General features: G+C 39.5%; 1 protein-coding gene across 9 annotated transcripts in view; it reads left to right on the top strand.

Annotated features, from left to right (window-relative positions):
* dab2ipb (DAB2 interacting protein b) overlaps nucleotides 1-16579 on the top strand; it is a 179309-nt gene that overhangs the window by 31641 nt on the left and 131089 nt on the right. For 2 of the 9 annotated variants that reach the window (XM_082542353.1, XM_082542356.1), the window contains exon 1: nucleotides 14743-15459. The exons of 5 other annotated variants lie outside the window; for them this stretch is intronic. In XM_082542353.1, coding sequence (XP_082398479.1) covers nucleotides 15336-15459 — 124 coding nt within the window. In that variant the 5' untranslated portion in view covers nucleotides 14743-15335. Of the gene's footprint in view, nucleotides 1-12313; nucleotides 12330-14742; nucleotides 15460-16579 lie in introns of those variants that run through there. 2 more of the 9 variants (XM_082542359.1, XM_082542349.1) reach the window with 2 other exon arrangements.

The raw sequence follows: 16579 nt of genomic DNA, 5'->3' as shown, positions 1-16579 counted from the left end.
TGGGGCTGCACGGCGCTGATGCGTTAACAAGCTAACTGCGCTAATGTGCTAACGCATTAACGAGCTAACCGCGCATAGGGCGATCCGTGTTAACTTGCTAATGGAGAGTTCCCGCGTTAATGCAGTTATGGCGTTAACGTCATTTTAAAAAAAAAAGTATACATCACTATTTTAAAGACAAACTATGAAATACCATCATTATAGTATGGTCGGTGATAGCCACCAAAAAATATACAGCTAGGGGACTTAGTACATGTATTGATTTCTTTCTTTTTTATCAATAATTTGGTAATTCAAACATGCTACCATTAAAGCTTTAAAACATGGAGCTGTCTTTTATAAAGTGTGGAACTGATCAATTTCTCAAGCTGCAATAAAAGGAACTGCACTTCCTCATTGGTTGCATTTGTTGGTGCCACCGTGCTGATATTAAACAGACCTTATGTTTATGTTTTTTCTCATTATTACAAAGTAGTGCTCCAACCGATGGGAAGGTGGATTCATCTTGATGTTAATCAGGGTTAATTGAAGAGGAACTGAGCATATTTTCTGTTTTATACATTCTCTTACTTTGCCATCGGATCTCAGTACATTTCGTTTAGCCCTGCAGGGGAGCCCAGAAATACCCTGCTGTGAATTTGTACTGAATACAGATCAAAATGATAAATTATATAAGGCTCTGGAGTACAATACCTTCACACAACTCAGAGTAAATCTCACAGTTGCCAAGTTTGCTGCGTGTGCTGCAGGCATATGGGTTGTTATAAACCTAAAGATATATGGAGAGAGGAGTGATATGGTACAGCGAAATTTTATATTGATTTCTCAGATACACAAGGACCCACAGGAGGAGGTACAGGTTTGGAGCTATGTAAGGTAAACCATAAGAGTGATATAATGGAGCCGTGGGTCCATGCAAAATAATATGCCACATATAAGAAAATATACTGGTAAATGTGATCTTTAGAAGATCAGGGACAGGGAGCATTTATTCTGACCTCCAGTGTATTCAATGTAATATTTATGCTGTTCCTTGTGAAGCCAGAGGAGAATATATGGGATTTTCATTGACACCAAATGGGTTTTATTGTCCACAAAGTCGGAATTTGAGTCAGCTGAAGAGCAGACTTCTGATTTTATGCAAAAGCTTGGACACCCCTTGGGAAATTACAGACATTTTTGGTGCAGGGGTATTGTAAGAGTCATTCTAATAGCATATAGCTTATATAATGAATTCTGGAATAAGCCATCCTGTATAATGTGTTTTTCCACCATCTGCCCCATAACCCCAAAGCAGAATATAAACAGCTGGCAAGGCCGTGTTCTTTAATCGAATACTGCTTCTTTTTCTCTCTTCAAGTACTTTGAAAATTGTTGCTAAAGTCCATTTTTGTCTTCATCTATCATTATCTGTTGTTTAGCAAAACAGCACATCCAGGTGTTCCTTTACATGCTATTGTGACAAAGTGGTTAGGCATGAACTCGTTTACCACTTGTCCCTTAACCATATTGATAGTTTATTCCTTGTTATTTTACAGTCAACCCTAATGCTTTAATTTATACATTGCTGGTTTAACTTTGCTTAACATACTACCCAGATTTTTTTTTTTGTGGTAGTTGCATCCATTACATCCATGCATATGTTTTTTTAAGCAAATACTATTAACCATTAGGTCATTTGAATTTTCTTCTGTTCACAGGCAAATGCCTGGTAAACTATGTTTCTTTATGTTGCTTTGGTTATACTTACCATGTTTTTCCTTTAATCAGGTCCTATATCTAAACCAGGTGTGTGAGAAAGGCTGCCCCAGTACTTCCTGTTTATATAGGGTCATGAGGTCATATAGTGCATCACTGGGTGTAACCAAATGAAGGGTTTTTCATTTTGTATAGTATTGTTTATTTTCTTTATAGAGTCTTTTGAGTTGTATTGTATGCCGTGTTTTACTTTCCAAACCATTTAGCTGAGTAAATGAGTTTGTCAGTTTCATGCATAATCTTATTCCTGTCCTTTGTTTAGAATCGTATTGTTTGGTCTGACCTATTTTTTTCGATGGTAGAGACTAATGAGGTTCAGGTGTGTGTAAAGTCCTGTATAAAGCAATTGGGATTTTTGCCTACCAGGTTGGTTGTTTCATAGTAGAATGGAGATGCCAGAAATAAAGTATACTTAAAAGAAACTTTACTAGTATGCTGATGATGTCCACTTATCACCTTCCTTGCTGTTTATGTTATGCTACCTCACAGCTATAGATAGTGATTTTGTGAAGAGGTTACAGGTGAGGGTAATTTTTCGATGTTTGCACATCAGGGCTGCACAGTGGAATGCCCCACCGCATACCTTTCTACATTGTTAAGCTATGTATTATATGTTCGCAGGCTTTAATGTGATGTTTGCCTGCTGTTAACTCTTGGATAAATATTTGCCCTTATCCTTTTTTTTTTTTTTTTTTTAGTGGATAAGATGCACTTCTTTAGTCTTTTGTTTTAATTTGTGTGAGACTATGAGATATAATCTTTCAGGATTTTCTTTGGGAATCCTAAATAGTTTAGATTTTAAAAAGAAAGGGAACTAATGAAGCAAAGTCAGCACCTTTAGAAAAAATTTAGTGTCATTCTTTATTTTCTAACTTTTAATGCTAAACTCCTCTTCTACCTTGTCATTAGTTAGAAAGAAGTAAAAGGGAGCAGTGGCTATCAGGTTTGAAATTCTAAGCTGTGCTTCTTTGGATTTTAAAAAAAATATTGTATACTGGGGTTTCATTTAAAAAAACCAAAAAAAAAAACCCCCAAACAGACATCTACCTATCTAAATATCTTCTAGGCCCCGTGGCATCTCTCACTGTCAGACCTGATCGTCGCTCTGCAGTTCACCTTTTTTTTTTTTTTTTGCTCCAAGTGTGTAATCTAGAAATAACACTTTTTAGTAACCCTTCTTCAAAAATGCGCCCAGCAAAAATGCTCCGAACACTGTGAAGCTCATGTTCCTGTTGCTCTTCCATTCCTATGTTCAGTCACTCTTCAGGCTTCTTCAGCAGCTTCCCTTTTTTTCTTTTTTTCCCCTTTTTGATAAGCATCAAGCAAAAAAAAAAAAAAATGTGTGAACTCTTGCTCGAGCTCGGAGTGAGGAACACCTCCATCTGTACTGTTCAGCACCCAGCAGCAACACCACGGGAGTCTGTGCGCTTTGCGAGACACTGAGAGACACTGTGTTCCTTCAAATGTTCTGTGAGTTTTGTTTAACTTGCGCATATGACTTTGTCAGGTGACTTTGCAGTTATAATATCCAAAACCCCTCTGGGAGAAAATCTTTGACTGATCCCAGTTGATTGTCGTCTGTTTTCTGGAGCTTAATACAGCCCAGGGCTGTATAAAGTACACATGTGGGCCTAAATGCGGGGGTGCTAACACTTTAGAGCCAATCCTCCTATGTATGGGCGGGGGGTATGGTACTACAGGGCCCCCACCATGTTTGTTTGAATTCAGGGGCAACATAACTGGTAGCGTATCCCCTGTCCAAGTGTTATTGACCCATTGATGTAAGTCAGCTTGATTGGGCGGCACAGCTTGTGGGCCTTTGCTTGTGCTTTAAGAGGACCGCCTCAACAAAGTCTAGGCTCAGTGTTCATGCAGACAAATTCTTGCAGTGCACCGACTCATTGTAGCCACCACAGTTGGAGAAGAAAGTGGGTGATTGCATGCCAGATGCAGGTGAGAGACCCATTAACGGTTGGCACATTTGCACACATCAAAGGTCAGTGGTTTATGGATAGAGAAGCACTACCCCTGGGTATCGCTGCCAAATCTCTAGTGACCTCCGTAACCTCCCTCTGTGGACCACTTAAATTCCACATGGCCGTTTAACAAATTATGCCTATTGTTCATATGACAATGGAGCCTCTGTGACTGAATGGATAGCAGTGACCCTTACATGGGCTGTGACTGAATTCCACGCATTCCAATATGAAGAATGTGAAGTGGAATTAAATAAAGTACGAGACACATAAAGATTTTATTGGTCTTCTTCTGTGCAGTTCTGTGCAGAGGCTAAATGTGAATGAGAGCAAAGAGAAAGTGAGTAATTAAAGGAGAAGTGAGAAAATGCTTTTTTTATTGCAAGGGCAAAGTTAGGGAAAGAGCAATAAAAAGCTGAGGAATAGCGTTTTTGAGGAGGATAATTTGAAGCAATACGGTTCTGCTTCTGTAATGACATGTTTCTCTACCCAAAAAATCCAACTTCCTGGCTCTGCCTGTCCTCTAATGTTTTCTGTCTCTAGAGCTGGTCTTGTCAGAGAAAAGAGAATTATAGATTCCTGACAAGAAAGAAAATGTCGTGTACGCTATTTTAGAAGTGTGTATGCATAATTTAGCTACCTTGGTTGATAGCTGTGAAGCAAGAAGACTGACAACACTTTTTTGTATACTGTTTGACATCAGAATGAACAAGCTTTCAGTACATCATGTTCAAATGAAAGTTCAAACGTTTGCTTTGAAGTTACGTTCCAACCACAAGCTTTTAATGGCATATTGTTCGGTTTATTTAGTATAGAAGTTTCTCATGCGGCACCAAGCACACATTCATCAAGAGTTGTATAAACTAAATGTCGCAAGGTTGACAAGTGGTTGCTGGTGGTTGTTGCCAGGTGAAATCGGTTGCAGAGTAATAGATTTGTATTTTCTAATTCGTTTTTATTTTAATTTCATTTTGACTTTTTATTTTTAATTCAGTTTAGTTTTATTGAGTCTCTTTTTTGTTTTAGTTTAGTTTTATTACTAACACTTTATTAAAGTGTTAGTTTCAGAGGCAAGATTTAGTAAAATTTAGTACATTTTAGTAAAATCAGCACTGGTGTATATAATACCAATAAAAAAACAACAACATAATTTTATGAAAGCAGTTGAGTCTCAGTCTTGTGAACATCTTGTGGTTCACAAATCAGTGTGAACCACATCTAAGCTACAAAACTGTAGCTTAGATGGAAGATGGCAACTTGTCTGCAAATGCTTGCCAACTAATAACAAAGCAGTATTAAAACTTGAAATATTGCAACTCAAAGTGGAAACAGAGAACTTTTACCTTCAAGTTTAAGGTTGTTTGCCAACGCTGCAGCTAAAAAACTTTCAGAAAAATTGTACTTTCAAGGCCACCAATCACTGAATGCACATTTTTCAATCACTGGTGGTTGCCAGGAAGTCACTTGCTGGTCTCTAGACCCGTGTTATTGGGGCCTTATTCACCCAACCCTACATTCTCACACATACATTCTCTCACAGACAATTTAGTTGTGTGGTTTGTTGTCATGTGATTGCAAAACCTCAATAGTGTTTGCTTGAAGCGCTCTAAAACTGGCTCTGAAAACACTTATACATATATATTATCCTTTCCAATTGTTTTAGCCTTTTGTCCACACATACAGAGTTTTAGGTCAAAGAAAGAACTCCAGAGTTGATGTGTAGATGAGGTAGACTTGAGTCTGTGAGATCTGAAGAGAGTACAGCACAGAGAAGGAGGTTCGGATTGGTTTGCTTTGTGTTCATTTGTGTTTTTACGTGAATGGAGATTTTTTTAAGCCTTTATAATGACATGATTATTTATTTATTTATTTGAGGACTTTTATTCTTCCATTCCCTTCCTGCAGGAACAGCGTGGTATTTGACATTTAAAGGGGACTTTTCCATCTGGATTATATAAGAAATTGCTAAAAGGAGATGGAAAGTGAAAACCTGTGGCGAGCTTAACATGTATTATGTGTCTGTGCGTCATGCTTAGAACATGCATTTTTCCACAAAGGATTGATCCCATTTGCTTGAGTAAAATCTCAGTGTAGTTGATGGAGATGTTTGTACTTGTGAGTTAGCGGGTTGCTAGAATCTGACCAGCAGTCTATGGCTCGATTGGAACAGATTTTGCTATGTAAGCGTTCGCTTAAACGTCAACAGCAGAGTATGGTCTTTTCATACTCTAATCCTTACATTGTCTCTTTGATATGTGTTGCACACAGCTGTGCACGACTATGTTCATTTACTGTCAACCTGCATGTTGGTATAGGAAGGACAGAATAGTAAAAGAGTGAGGTGGTCAGGAGGGAAGCCTCCAGTATAATGACAGTATGCTAATAAGTTGATCAGCAGGCGCCTGATCCTGCTCAAATGGAACACAACATGTTCCATAAAGGCTGTCATCTAAGCAGCTGTGCAGAATGTAACATTGTGATCAGGCTATAATACCACTTTCTTACTCAAAGTACTGCAGAACCAGAGTTATTTTAGTTTTGTGCTTTCCAGTTATTAGAATTTTCTTTCCTTTTTTCAGTTTAGTTTCGTTTCAGTTAGTTTCCAGAGTGAGTTTGCTCTCTTCAGTTTTGTTTTTATTCTTTGAAAGTTTACTTTCAGATTTATTAGATTTATTAGTTTCGAAGTGAATCTGTCATGTAATTATAAATTTTCAGGGGCTTTTTTAATATTCACAGTAGGTATTTAAAAAAAAAAAAGCACTTTTTGGAGACACAGTCGAGTACACTGTCGCAAGTATTAATAAACAGATGCACAAATCCTCAAAAACTAAAACACTGGTCAAAGATAAAGAGTATCACAATGGACTTTCTCTGTTAAGTCGGGCTTTCTGCTGTAGGGTCTGTGTGCCTTCACATAAAAATGGGCATTTCACAGGTCATATGACTCTTTTTCCACACAAAATGATCCCCCTGAGTGCCGCCTACTACAGTCAGAGACATTATCAAATGAAGATGATAACATGGTGATAAAACCCTGTAAAGGACATAAACAGTAAAACGAAACACTGTTGCAAATAATGCAAGTTAATCTGGCGATTAGTCACACAGAGCAGTAAAATCAACCTTTTAGTTTGAGTTAATTGCTTTACCGCTGAGTGCCCTCTACATGATGCAGTTTAGCAAGTTTAAGAAGTTAAGTTGATTCTTGTATTGTTTTTTCTCTTTTGAACCTAGAACCTATTTTGCACAGTAGTCATCTGCTCAGTTTTTTAAATAGTTTATTAGCAGACAGAGCCGCTGCTGTGTACTGGGATTGCAGCCCTGGTTTGTGGCGGGTGGTATCCTAACATAGCTGAGCTATGCAGCCAATTGTTTTTTTATACCTAATAAAAATTTAATTAAATACTTTGACCAACTAGTATTTCTGGAGCAAAGCAACTTTGAAATATCCAGTCCCATTCAGCCAAGCCAACTTTATTTATAAAGCACTTTAAAAACAGCTAGCACTGACCAAACTGCTGAATCTTAAACAAGAAAAAGTATAAATACTAAAAATAAAAATACAATAACAATAAACAATATAATAAAATTAACAATTCTATAATGGGTTTAAAGCCAAACCAAAGAGGTGGGTGTTCAGACTAAAAATATCGACATTGAGGAGACCTTTCTAATTTCTAATGGTCACAATTGTTCCACAATTTGTGATCTGCAAAAACAAATAAAAGAATTTTAAAATGAACTCTAAAATGAACAGGCAGCTGTGAGCAGTGAGGATAAAATGGGAGTTCCAGTTGAGTTGTAATAAAAGCATGGATTTCACTGCTGATCTCACTTTAAAACCCAATTCAGTTTTATTTATATAGCACCAAACCACAACAACACTCACCCCACGGCACTTTATATCATATAGTAAAGATCCAACAATATTAGAGAGAAAACCCCAACAATCAGAGGCCTACTTTGAACAAGACCTTGATGACAGTGGGAAGGAAAAACTCCCTTTCAACAGGAAGAAACCTCAGACAGAGACATAAATCTGTGAGAGGATTTTGTAAAGCCATGGCAGGCAGTTCTCCACGGCTGAATTAAGCCATAGTGTTGTGTTGTGTTGTGTTCTTTGTTTTTTCAAATGCCTCTCTCCTCATTCATTTAATAAAGGCTTCAAAATAACTGCTCAAAGGTGTTACCACGAAAGCTGCCGAGCAGCGAGACTTGCCTCTGGAAGGACTTTCAAAGCAGCTGCTTGTTACTTTATATAATGGATATGACTGTGCATGTGCCCTTTGTGGCATTTTAATATTACATTTGAAGACAACACTGTCAAAGGTCCCTCTGTGCTTTTCTCAAGTGGCTGTTTCATAAGCGAAGGCTCCCTCTCATCTCTCTCCCTTCGTCACTGCTGATTTGCGCTCTTCCTCTAATCAAAGCTTAAGAGGAGTTCATCTCCTCTCCTCTCCTCCCCCTCCATCTCGCATATCTGTTTGTCTCTGGCCAACGGTGTCACACAGGCTCGCCTGTTCTCTTTCTGTCTCTAGGCTTGTATAATGAGCTCTGCTTGGGACAGGACATTCTCCAGTTTGGCCTTTTACTCTCTGGCCAAGAGGGAGTGGGAGGCTTGAATAAGAGGAGGAAGAAAAGAACGCTTAGATAGATGTAAGTAGTCTGTCACTATAGCAGCATACAGGGGTAGGTTGAATGTGTTCAAAGAGAAAATTTGGATCGGCTAACTTAATTACTCTCTGCATGGAACAATAAAAAGTATGAGTAGGTTGAGATGGTTTCACGGTTCCCCGTCTCTCTGCTGCTTCATGATTACAGTCCTGGACATGAATCCTGCATATCATGGTAAACAATAGTTTATTTACTTATATGTTTAACCAAAGGCTGATACTGTGTTTAAAAGTCTGTCATAAAAGTATGCAGCATTTGAGTTTTTCCTACACCGTGGCACAAATAGACTGTTGTCAGTGTCACCGAGTTGTACATTACCATGTTTTCCAGTAGGGGTCAGTGTTGATACAATTATGATCTACTGTTTAACTGAATCGTAATTAAGTATTGTATACATACTGACTCCATTATAAATAAAAACATGTACTTTTAATAATATTTGGATAACATAACTAACTATTTTTATAGGAAAACAGAATTATGAAAATATTTTGGCAACATTGAAAAAATGTTAATGTCCATTTTAAGAGAAAACGTAGTGAGTCAGTAATGCCACAGGCCTGTATATAACTGTACATTGTTAGCCTTTATTCGGAAGAGAGATATAGAGGAAGACAAATGATACGCAATGTGCTCCTTGCTATCTGATCAGTGCTTGTTGGCAGTAGCTGGGTTCAGGCTGAACACAAAATGAGACCGTGGCTTGTGAGAATGTGGACGTTGCTGATAGCTTTAAAAAGAAGCTGAAGACCTGCCTGCTATTATTTAGTTTTGTCCATTTATACTGTTTTCATTGCTGTATCTTACTTGATATTGTAGAGCAGCTTGTGACTTTTGTTCTTGTTGCTCTTGATAAGTGCTGTATAAATAAACGTACTCCCTTACTTGTAGGACGAGTTTGTTGCTGTTTACACCAAACCCATCGTGACTTTATTACATATAATAAAGTCAAGCTGTCTTTTAGAGGGGAAGCTATGATCTGCCCAAGGAGACTCCAGCAGCAGTAGCAGTAGCCATCAGTTTCGGCCTATCCACTGCTTGTAATCCATACTAATGCATTTCTCAATTTCCAGATGAACGAGACACTCAGTCCTTGAATCTTTACGCTTTCTTAGAGCTGTCTAATCCCTGTGACTCTGTCTGAGATGTTTCGCTTTTAATGGCTGGCTGTATTTGAGCAGTAATGGCCACTGTGCTCCCCTTTTCTGTGTTCGACCCTGTATCCGTGTGGAGACAATAGAGTGAGCTGTGTTGAGAATCAATACGTCTCCCTTTGTCTTTTTTTTTTGTGCGGAAAGTGGAATTAGTTCCATCTTCAGAGCAGCAGTATTTTAGAGAACAACAGGCTCACTTAGTGCCTCTCTGGGTTTTAGGTCTCACTTTCAGAACTCTGAAATGTCATTGCTCTTACCATCTTAACACTGATGGTTTAGGTTGAGTACACCTTGCTAATTACACCCTCTCAAGTAAAATACTCTTGTGAAGTCAGAGTTAGACAAAAGCAGAAACTTGTAAAGAAACAGAGTGAAACATTAGTCTTTAGTGCTAGTTGGACAAACTTCTACTGTTCTTCTATCTTGGATACAATGTGGTCAGTTCAACAGGTCACACTGACTTCACATTCCCCATGTGGTGTTTTCACTTCTGTTTCTCTCAGGTACCATTCAGGCATCTTCTACTTCATTTTCTAAAGGATTTTGCTGTTGTGTTTGAGTAAATCGAATAATTTACCCTTATTTACTGTAATACACCCTCTTACATCAAATCTTGTTGAGCCCATTATTCGTTAGTCGAACACAAGAACACTAATAGCCTTTTTCCAGGAGTACCTACTTGGGTCAGCTTGGCACAGCTTTTAGGGTTTTCCATTAGGTGGTAGTACTTGGTACCAGGTACTTTTTTAGTGCCTACTCGGCTGGGGTTCCAAGTGATCTGAGGCGATTCGAAAATGTGACGTCAGCAGACTGCATGTCACTGATTGGCTAGTCAGTAGTATCACTTGTTGAGTCATGAGAGCTTCTCCTTCACAAAAATCCAGGCCGCTAATTTTGAAACCTGAAAATTCAGGAAATAGCTACACAAAAAACAACATGGTGGTCCCTGAGTCTGACAAAAAGCCTTAGACTGACCAGCACGTATACCAGCGCCTCGATACCCGTTGCTGTGGCGTTCGTGTCTCATAGAAATGATGTCGCAAGACTTTCAGTCGCATGCTGTAACAACCATAAGCACATTACATTTTACGAGTTTGTAAAGGAAAATGACTGAAAACAAGTCAAGTCAAGTGGAGCAGGCACTAAAAGGCTAAAAGGTTTTGCAGGACTCCACCTGCAGACATCATTTTGACTCTTGCTTAATTCGTTCTCACTGCCCTAAATGGCTTGTACAGTCAGTACAGTCAGTGCAATACATTTATCATGATAGATTGAGTCATTACTCTGTCTGTACACTGCAGGACTTTTTTTTATTTAAAAAGCCTTTTCCACTCTGCTGCTCTTGAGAATAATCAATTCACATGGCTGACTGACTGGAAAATAGTCACTTAAATAACTCCTAGTGATTCTTGGGTTTGAGGAAAGGCTGTCAAAAAGATTGTAAAGAAACTTGCACATCTGTATTATCTCTATAGTGCATATTTGAATGTTCAAGTAAGGTAAATAGAGCAGGCAGTTTTTAGATTTCATGTTACTGTGAGCTAGAATGACCAAAACCAACTAACACCTAGCCCCAAGTAATCGAAAACTTCCAATAAACTGCACTGCAGATTTTAGTTTTCGTAGGGTAATTGGAAGAAAATTCATCACAACTTGAAAATATGTTGATTATTGTTTGTTTTTTTTATAAGACCTCAGATGTCCTCTAGACCTATGAAGACCAGTCTTATCAAAAACTAAGTACACCTTTTCAGCTTTTAAAAGATTTAAACGGGTAAGCAACAGCCAGGTGCTACTGATCAAATTTACTTCACCACCTCTATAAGAGCACTGATCTGGTGCAGGAATGCGTCCATACAACGCCACAAGGAGTGACCCAAGAGCTACAGTTAAATTTCATGACAGTAAAATTAGAAAAAGACTGAACCAGTGTGGATTGTTTGGAAAGCCTCCCCTGTCTAAAAATAGCATGGCAAAGTTACATCTGAATGTACCACAAGACGTCAGGAACGATATTATTTGGACAGATAAAACCAAGGTGGAGATGTTTGGACAAAATGTACGGCACCACATTTCACCTCATAACAGTGGTTAAGCACGGTGGAGGAGAAGTGATGAGTTGGGCACCTCATGGTCATTGACCTGACCTCTGTATTGCCTCTGTATATAATTCGAGAGTCAAATATGAGGCCATCTATCTGGCAGCTAACAGCTGGCTAAAATTGGGTCATGCTAAAGCACATGCAATCTCAAGCATATCAGAATGACTTGAAAAGGAAAGAACCAAGGTGTTGCAGTGCATCAGTCAAAGTCCAGCTCTCAGTCTGATAGAATACCTGAACGTCATGTCAGGAACTTAAGAGGAGCTATGTGATCATTAACAAAAAAAAGTAAACCTTGCACATATCCTGAACTCTCCTTTGATTGTTTTTTTTAAGCTGTTATTCTCAGATTTATTAGCATTTTGTTCTGGAGGTCTTATTTTGAAAAGCAATTTGAATTCTTGCAATGTTTGCCATATTCATTAGTACCTGCGAAAGCTTATTTGGTCCTTTTATAATGCAAATGTTTTTAGCCAGCATACACATTAAAATGAAAGCCTGTGGTTTACTTTACTTTTTTCTTGGCCTTTCTTCCTTTTGGCCCTTTGACTGCCCACTGGTGTGTTTGTCATCGAGGCAGAGGGGAGCCACCAGCTGTACACGAACTCTTCCTGACCCTGGACTGGCTGTCTATAAACTCCTGGCTGGTCAAACAAGAACTCATTGTAGGTAGCTATTCCCACAGCGACTATCATGCTGGCAAGATCAATCTGCTTTCAAATAAAAAAGAAAGCGGTCCGGCCTTACACGCGCCGCTTTTGTGTGTATGAATAACACTCAACTGCCATATGAGTTCAGTAACCTTACAGACTAGGTTTTTAAGACTTTGCGTGTTGTGTGTTTATTGCTGCTTTCACCTTTAAAAGTACAGAAAATATGTACACTCTTCAGGGGTTTTTGTTTTTCATGAGCTCAGTGGCAGCAATGCAAAACCTGGAGGCAATGCATTTCTCCTGCTTTGCAGCAGGAGGCTCTGGCTTGATACTGAGTGATGTATGCTTGCTAAATACGCTCTGTGGGACCTCGGGAATGCCTACTCTATGTTATAAGACATACAGGCACAAACACACACTGCTATATTGTGTCGATGGGAGTTTATGGACTGGGGTAATGACAAAAACTCTTCACAGCATGCAGCGTTATGGTCCCCACTGCTCTCACTAGCAACAAGCAGCATCACAGTGAACAATTGAGCAGCCACTGAAGGAAGGAAATGTATTGCAGAGCGCGAGTATGAGAGAAAAAGAGAGGAAGACTTTGATTAGGTACAATCAACACAGAAATCTGTTCATCTTGGAAACCATGGCAGACTTTGATTACAAGAATGTATAAAATTGACCTTTTTTGAGCTGTTTATGATTGTGTGTTTCTGATTAGATATCTTGATTTTTATAAGTGTCTTTTTTGGTAATAAGTTTAACTTAACTTGTGACTTTTTAGTCAGTTTCCAGCTGGATCTAATAGCTGTTTTACATGAGTGGAGCTGAATTTTATTATTTATTTATTTATTTTTGGGGGGGGGTTCTGCCTTCAATTTGTAATTACATGGCTACAGTGAAAAAGTTTGGGAATTCGGCCACTATTCCTCTTGAAAGTCAGCTGATCAAATAGATATCGACAGTTAAAATGACAGCGCAAGTGTATAAACAAGCAAATAAACAATGAAATCTGTTTATGTTTTGTGCGTCTGAAAAAAAATATTAGCCAATATATTAGAATATTGGATTTTAAAATTCACACATATCAGTATCTGTATTGTTCTTAAAAATCCTATATCAGCTGAGCTTTATCCACGTTCCCGCTACTTCAGCTTGCTCTGATGACTTGAAAATCAATGCAGTTTAACCATAGATTTGTCAAAGTAACCCAGCTGTCATTCACAGGATCATAACTGGGGACAAAAGTCTGATTCCCAGCTTAGAGACAGACTCCAAGCAGCAGTCTTTAGTGGAAGAAATCATGGCATATAAACCCGAGTATGGGCTTGCAGGCAGGACGTTTACCACAGACTATCTACACCGTGGCCATGTCCCAGGGAGGTTTTTTTTGCCCACACCAGTGCAGTCTTTGCTCATCACCCAACCTGTTTGCTCCCATTGACTCACCCAAATAAAATTCAGGTTGCTGGGTGGCTGTTTTGACAAAGAGGATGAGATGGAAGTCCAACTGGGCAAAACATGACTGGAATAGGAGTGCTGGAAACTGTGCTGTGCTTCACAACGTGACAGCCTTAAAGGGGCTAGAGGAGAAATCAGTGGACTTTGTTGGGACTCACTGTAGTCTCTTTTAAACATATTTTAACAAGCACGCAGTTAGATCTGCTTAGAAACCGTACCCAACATCAGAAAATGAGTATTAGAAATTTCCTGTGAAGTGACAGGTGAAACCTGTTTTATTTAAACACATTACATCATCTACGTTTTTGGAGTCACGCCAAGATCTCAAGAGCTCTGTAAGGTATTCAACAAAAATACTTATTTTCAAGGGGTGTCTCAGCAACTAACAGTTATTTGAAGTAAATCAGCTTTCAGGACTGGCTTCTCCAGAAAATCCAGCTCTGGAGCAAGTTTTTTTTTTTGTATGAATTAGCATTATGTGAAGTCAGGAAGAAGCTAAAAGCACTTCCATAACTAAGCCCTAATGTGCACACATGTCTGCATTTGTTCCATTGTATTTAGATGTGGACTATGGGCCGTCTTCTTCATAGCATGCAGTGATTGGCTGGTTTATCACTCTTTATAGCTTATTTACATTTGCTTCTGATAGGCTGTCACTCCCAGGCATGCTTTTTTTGCCTGAGGAGGCAAATTAGTGGCTGAAGTGTAAAACCTGGAACATGACTGAAAAAACTGGATCCGGAGCCACTGAATGTCAAAGGTTGTGACGTTTTATTAGCAAGTGTTGCTTCCTGCTCCAGAGTTTGTCTTGTGTGTGTGTCTACAGCAGCTTTAGTTTGATTGTGGGAGGGAACTGAAACCTGCTGTGATCTGATAGCTGGCTTGTTAACTCCATTCCACTGAAGGCTTTGCCTGTTTTCTAGGCATCCCAAACTTTTTCCCCCTGTTGTTCTCAGCCACATAGCATGTTGTCTTCTCTACACTCACAGGATTTGAGTTTCAGGGGGTGAGGACAGTTGTTTTGACTGTGTAAAGCTGTGTGACAAATTCTCCTTCGCTCCTGTTTGAATGTGAAGAACTGGCTTTGTGACTGTCTCTAAAATTCCTTTAGTGCACTCTTGCACTGGGAGCAGGAACAGCTTTCCTGTCATTCAGGATACACGCTCACACTATTCCGGACATCATGCCTTTGGGATCTCTGTGTGGGAAACTTTGAGGAGGGGGAGTGCTCAGAGGTTCAGAGCAGTAACCTGAGCTTGTGGGACAAGACACAAGTATTGGAGCTGAAGTAAATGTTCGATGGATTAATGTTCTCTTTCTTCAGAGGGAAATGGTTTCACAGTGGTGGGGATTTTGTTCTGACACTACCAATGAGGACTTGAGTAGATGTGAATCTCTCCAAGAGGACTCCTGAGTGAAATTTTGCCATAAATTTGAGTTGTGATCCATGAAAACCTCTCCTCACATTTTTCTGCGCCGGTAGCACCTCAGGAGGACTTGGATTTTAGTGCTGTTCATATTTTTTGTGTCGGATTCGGAGTGGGAAATCACACCATGGCTGGAGTTACAAGGAAGGGATCTGGGAGACCCTCATACTACTACAGATTCCTGGGCAAATCCCGACTGCAGCGTCAGCGGAGCCGGTCACGCAGCCGCAGCAGGCCGTCTGCCAGCAGGGGTAATAAATACTACAACTGCTAAAAAAGAAAAAAAGCTCACCATGCAGCAGTTTCAACCTCATGTACACAATGTTAGTTTAGATAAAAACTCGCTGGCAGGGCATTAATACTCATATAATCCGTGGCATTTCCTCTTTTCTAATTTTTGACATCTCTTCTGCATCGCTCATAGGAGAACTTCTCTTCTGGTAGCATTATTTTTAGTCCTGGCAACAACAAGCTGTGTGCTGCCGCTCATGTTTGTGTGTTCCTAAGAAGAAGTTTGAGTTTGTCAGTTGACAGTTTGGCGGAACTATTCGCAAAGTGATGCTGCTCTCACATTTCACCATCAAAGCTGGGAAGCTTGCAGTTCATCGCGAACCTGATGAATTCCACCCTGTTTGGGCACTCTGCCCACATGTGTGTTTTTTCTTATTAGCAACCAAGAAAAAGCTTGAAGTCTGTTAGTTTTTCTGCACTGCATACCTACTTTGTCTTTATTTATTTTTTGCCACTCTGTGCCCTCCAGCAGTGTGTTTGTTCACTTTGCTGCTTCTCTGGATCACTGTACATAGTGCTTGCAGTGTTCGAACTGCAAGGTTCTAGTGAGAAGTCTGCCCCCAAGGCTTTGCTAACATTACTTGAATGAATAGGAAAGAATTATCTCTGAAATCTTCAACCTATTGATTTTTTTCCTTCTAAGTGAGCTGAAGTAAGGTGCCAACCAGGATATGAAGAAGAAAACTATGATTACTAAGTGATTTACTCTGCAGTGGATGTGATGCAGAAGTTTCTAAAGTGAGGATAGTTCAGGAAAACATGTGGCTCTCGCTCACTGAGACTTAATGCTGTTTGTGCTCCATCTCTTCTATAGTAAGAGACGGACAAAGCTGGACCTGAGCGTGAGAGCGAGACAAATGCAGTGTGTAGGTGCCTGCTTTGTATGTCTTCGCTCCAGCTGATGAAAGAGATGCTTTGAAGTCTCCACTCTGTGTCATTCACTCCTCCAAAGAGATCGCGCACACGCATGCATGCACACGTGCATTGAGTTTAAGTACAAAGGCACACGAAAACACGCTTTGCCTTGATCTCTGTGGCTAAGTGCAAGCTCCTTGCACAAAAAACTTTTACACACAGGCT

This window comes from Aulonocara stuartgranti, assembly GCF_965226115.1.
Source record: "Aulonocara stuartgranti genome assembly, chromosome: 7".
NCBI lineage: Eukaryota > Metazoa > Chordata > Actinopteri > Cichliformes > Cichlidae > Aulonocara > Aulonocara stuartgranti.
Note: the sequence above shows the minus strand (reverse complement) of the source record. Positions and strands in the feature narration are given on the sequence as shown.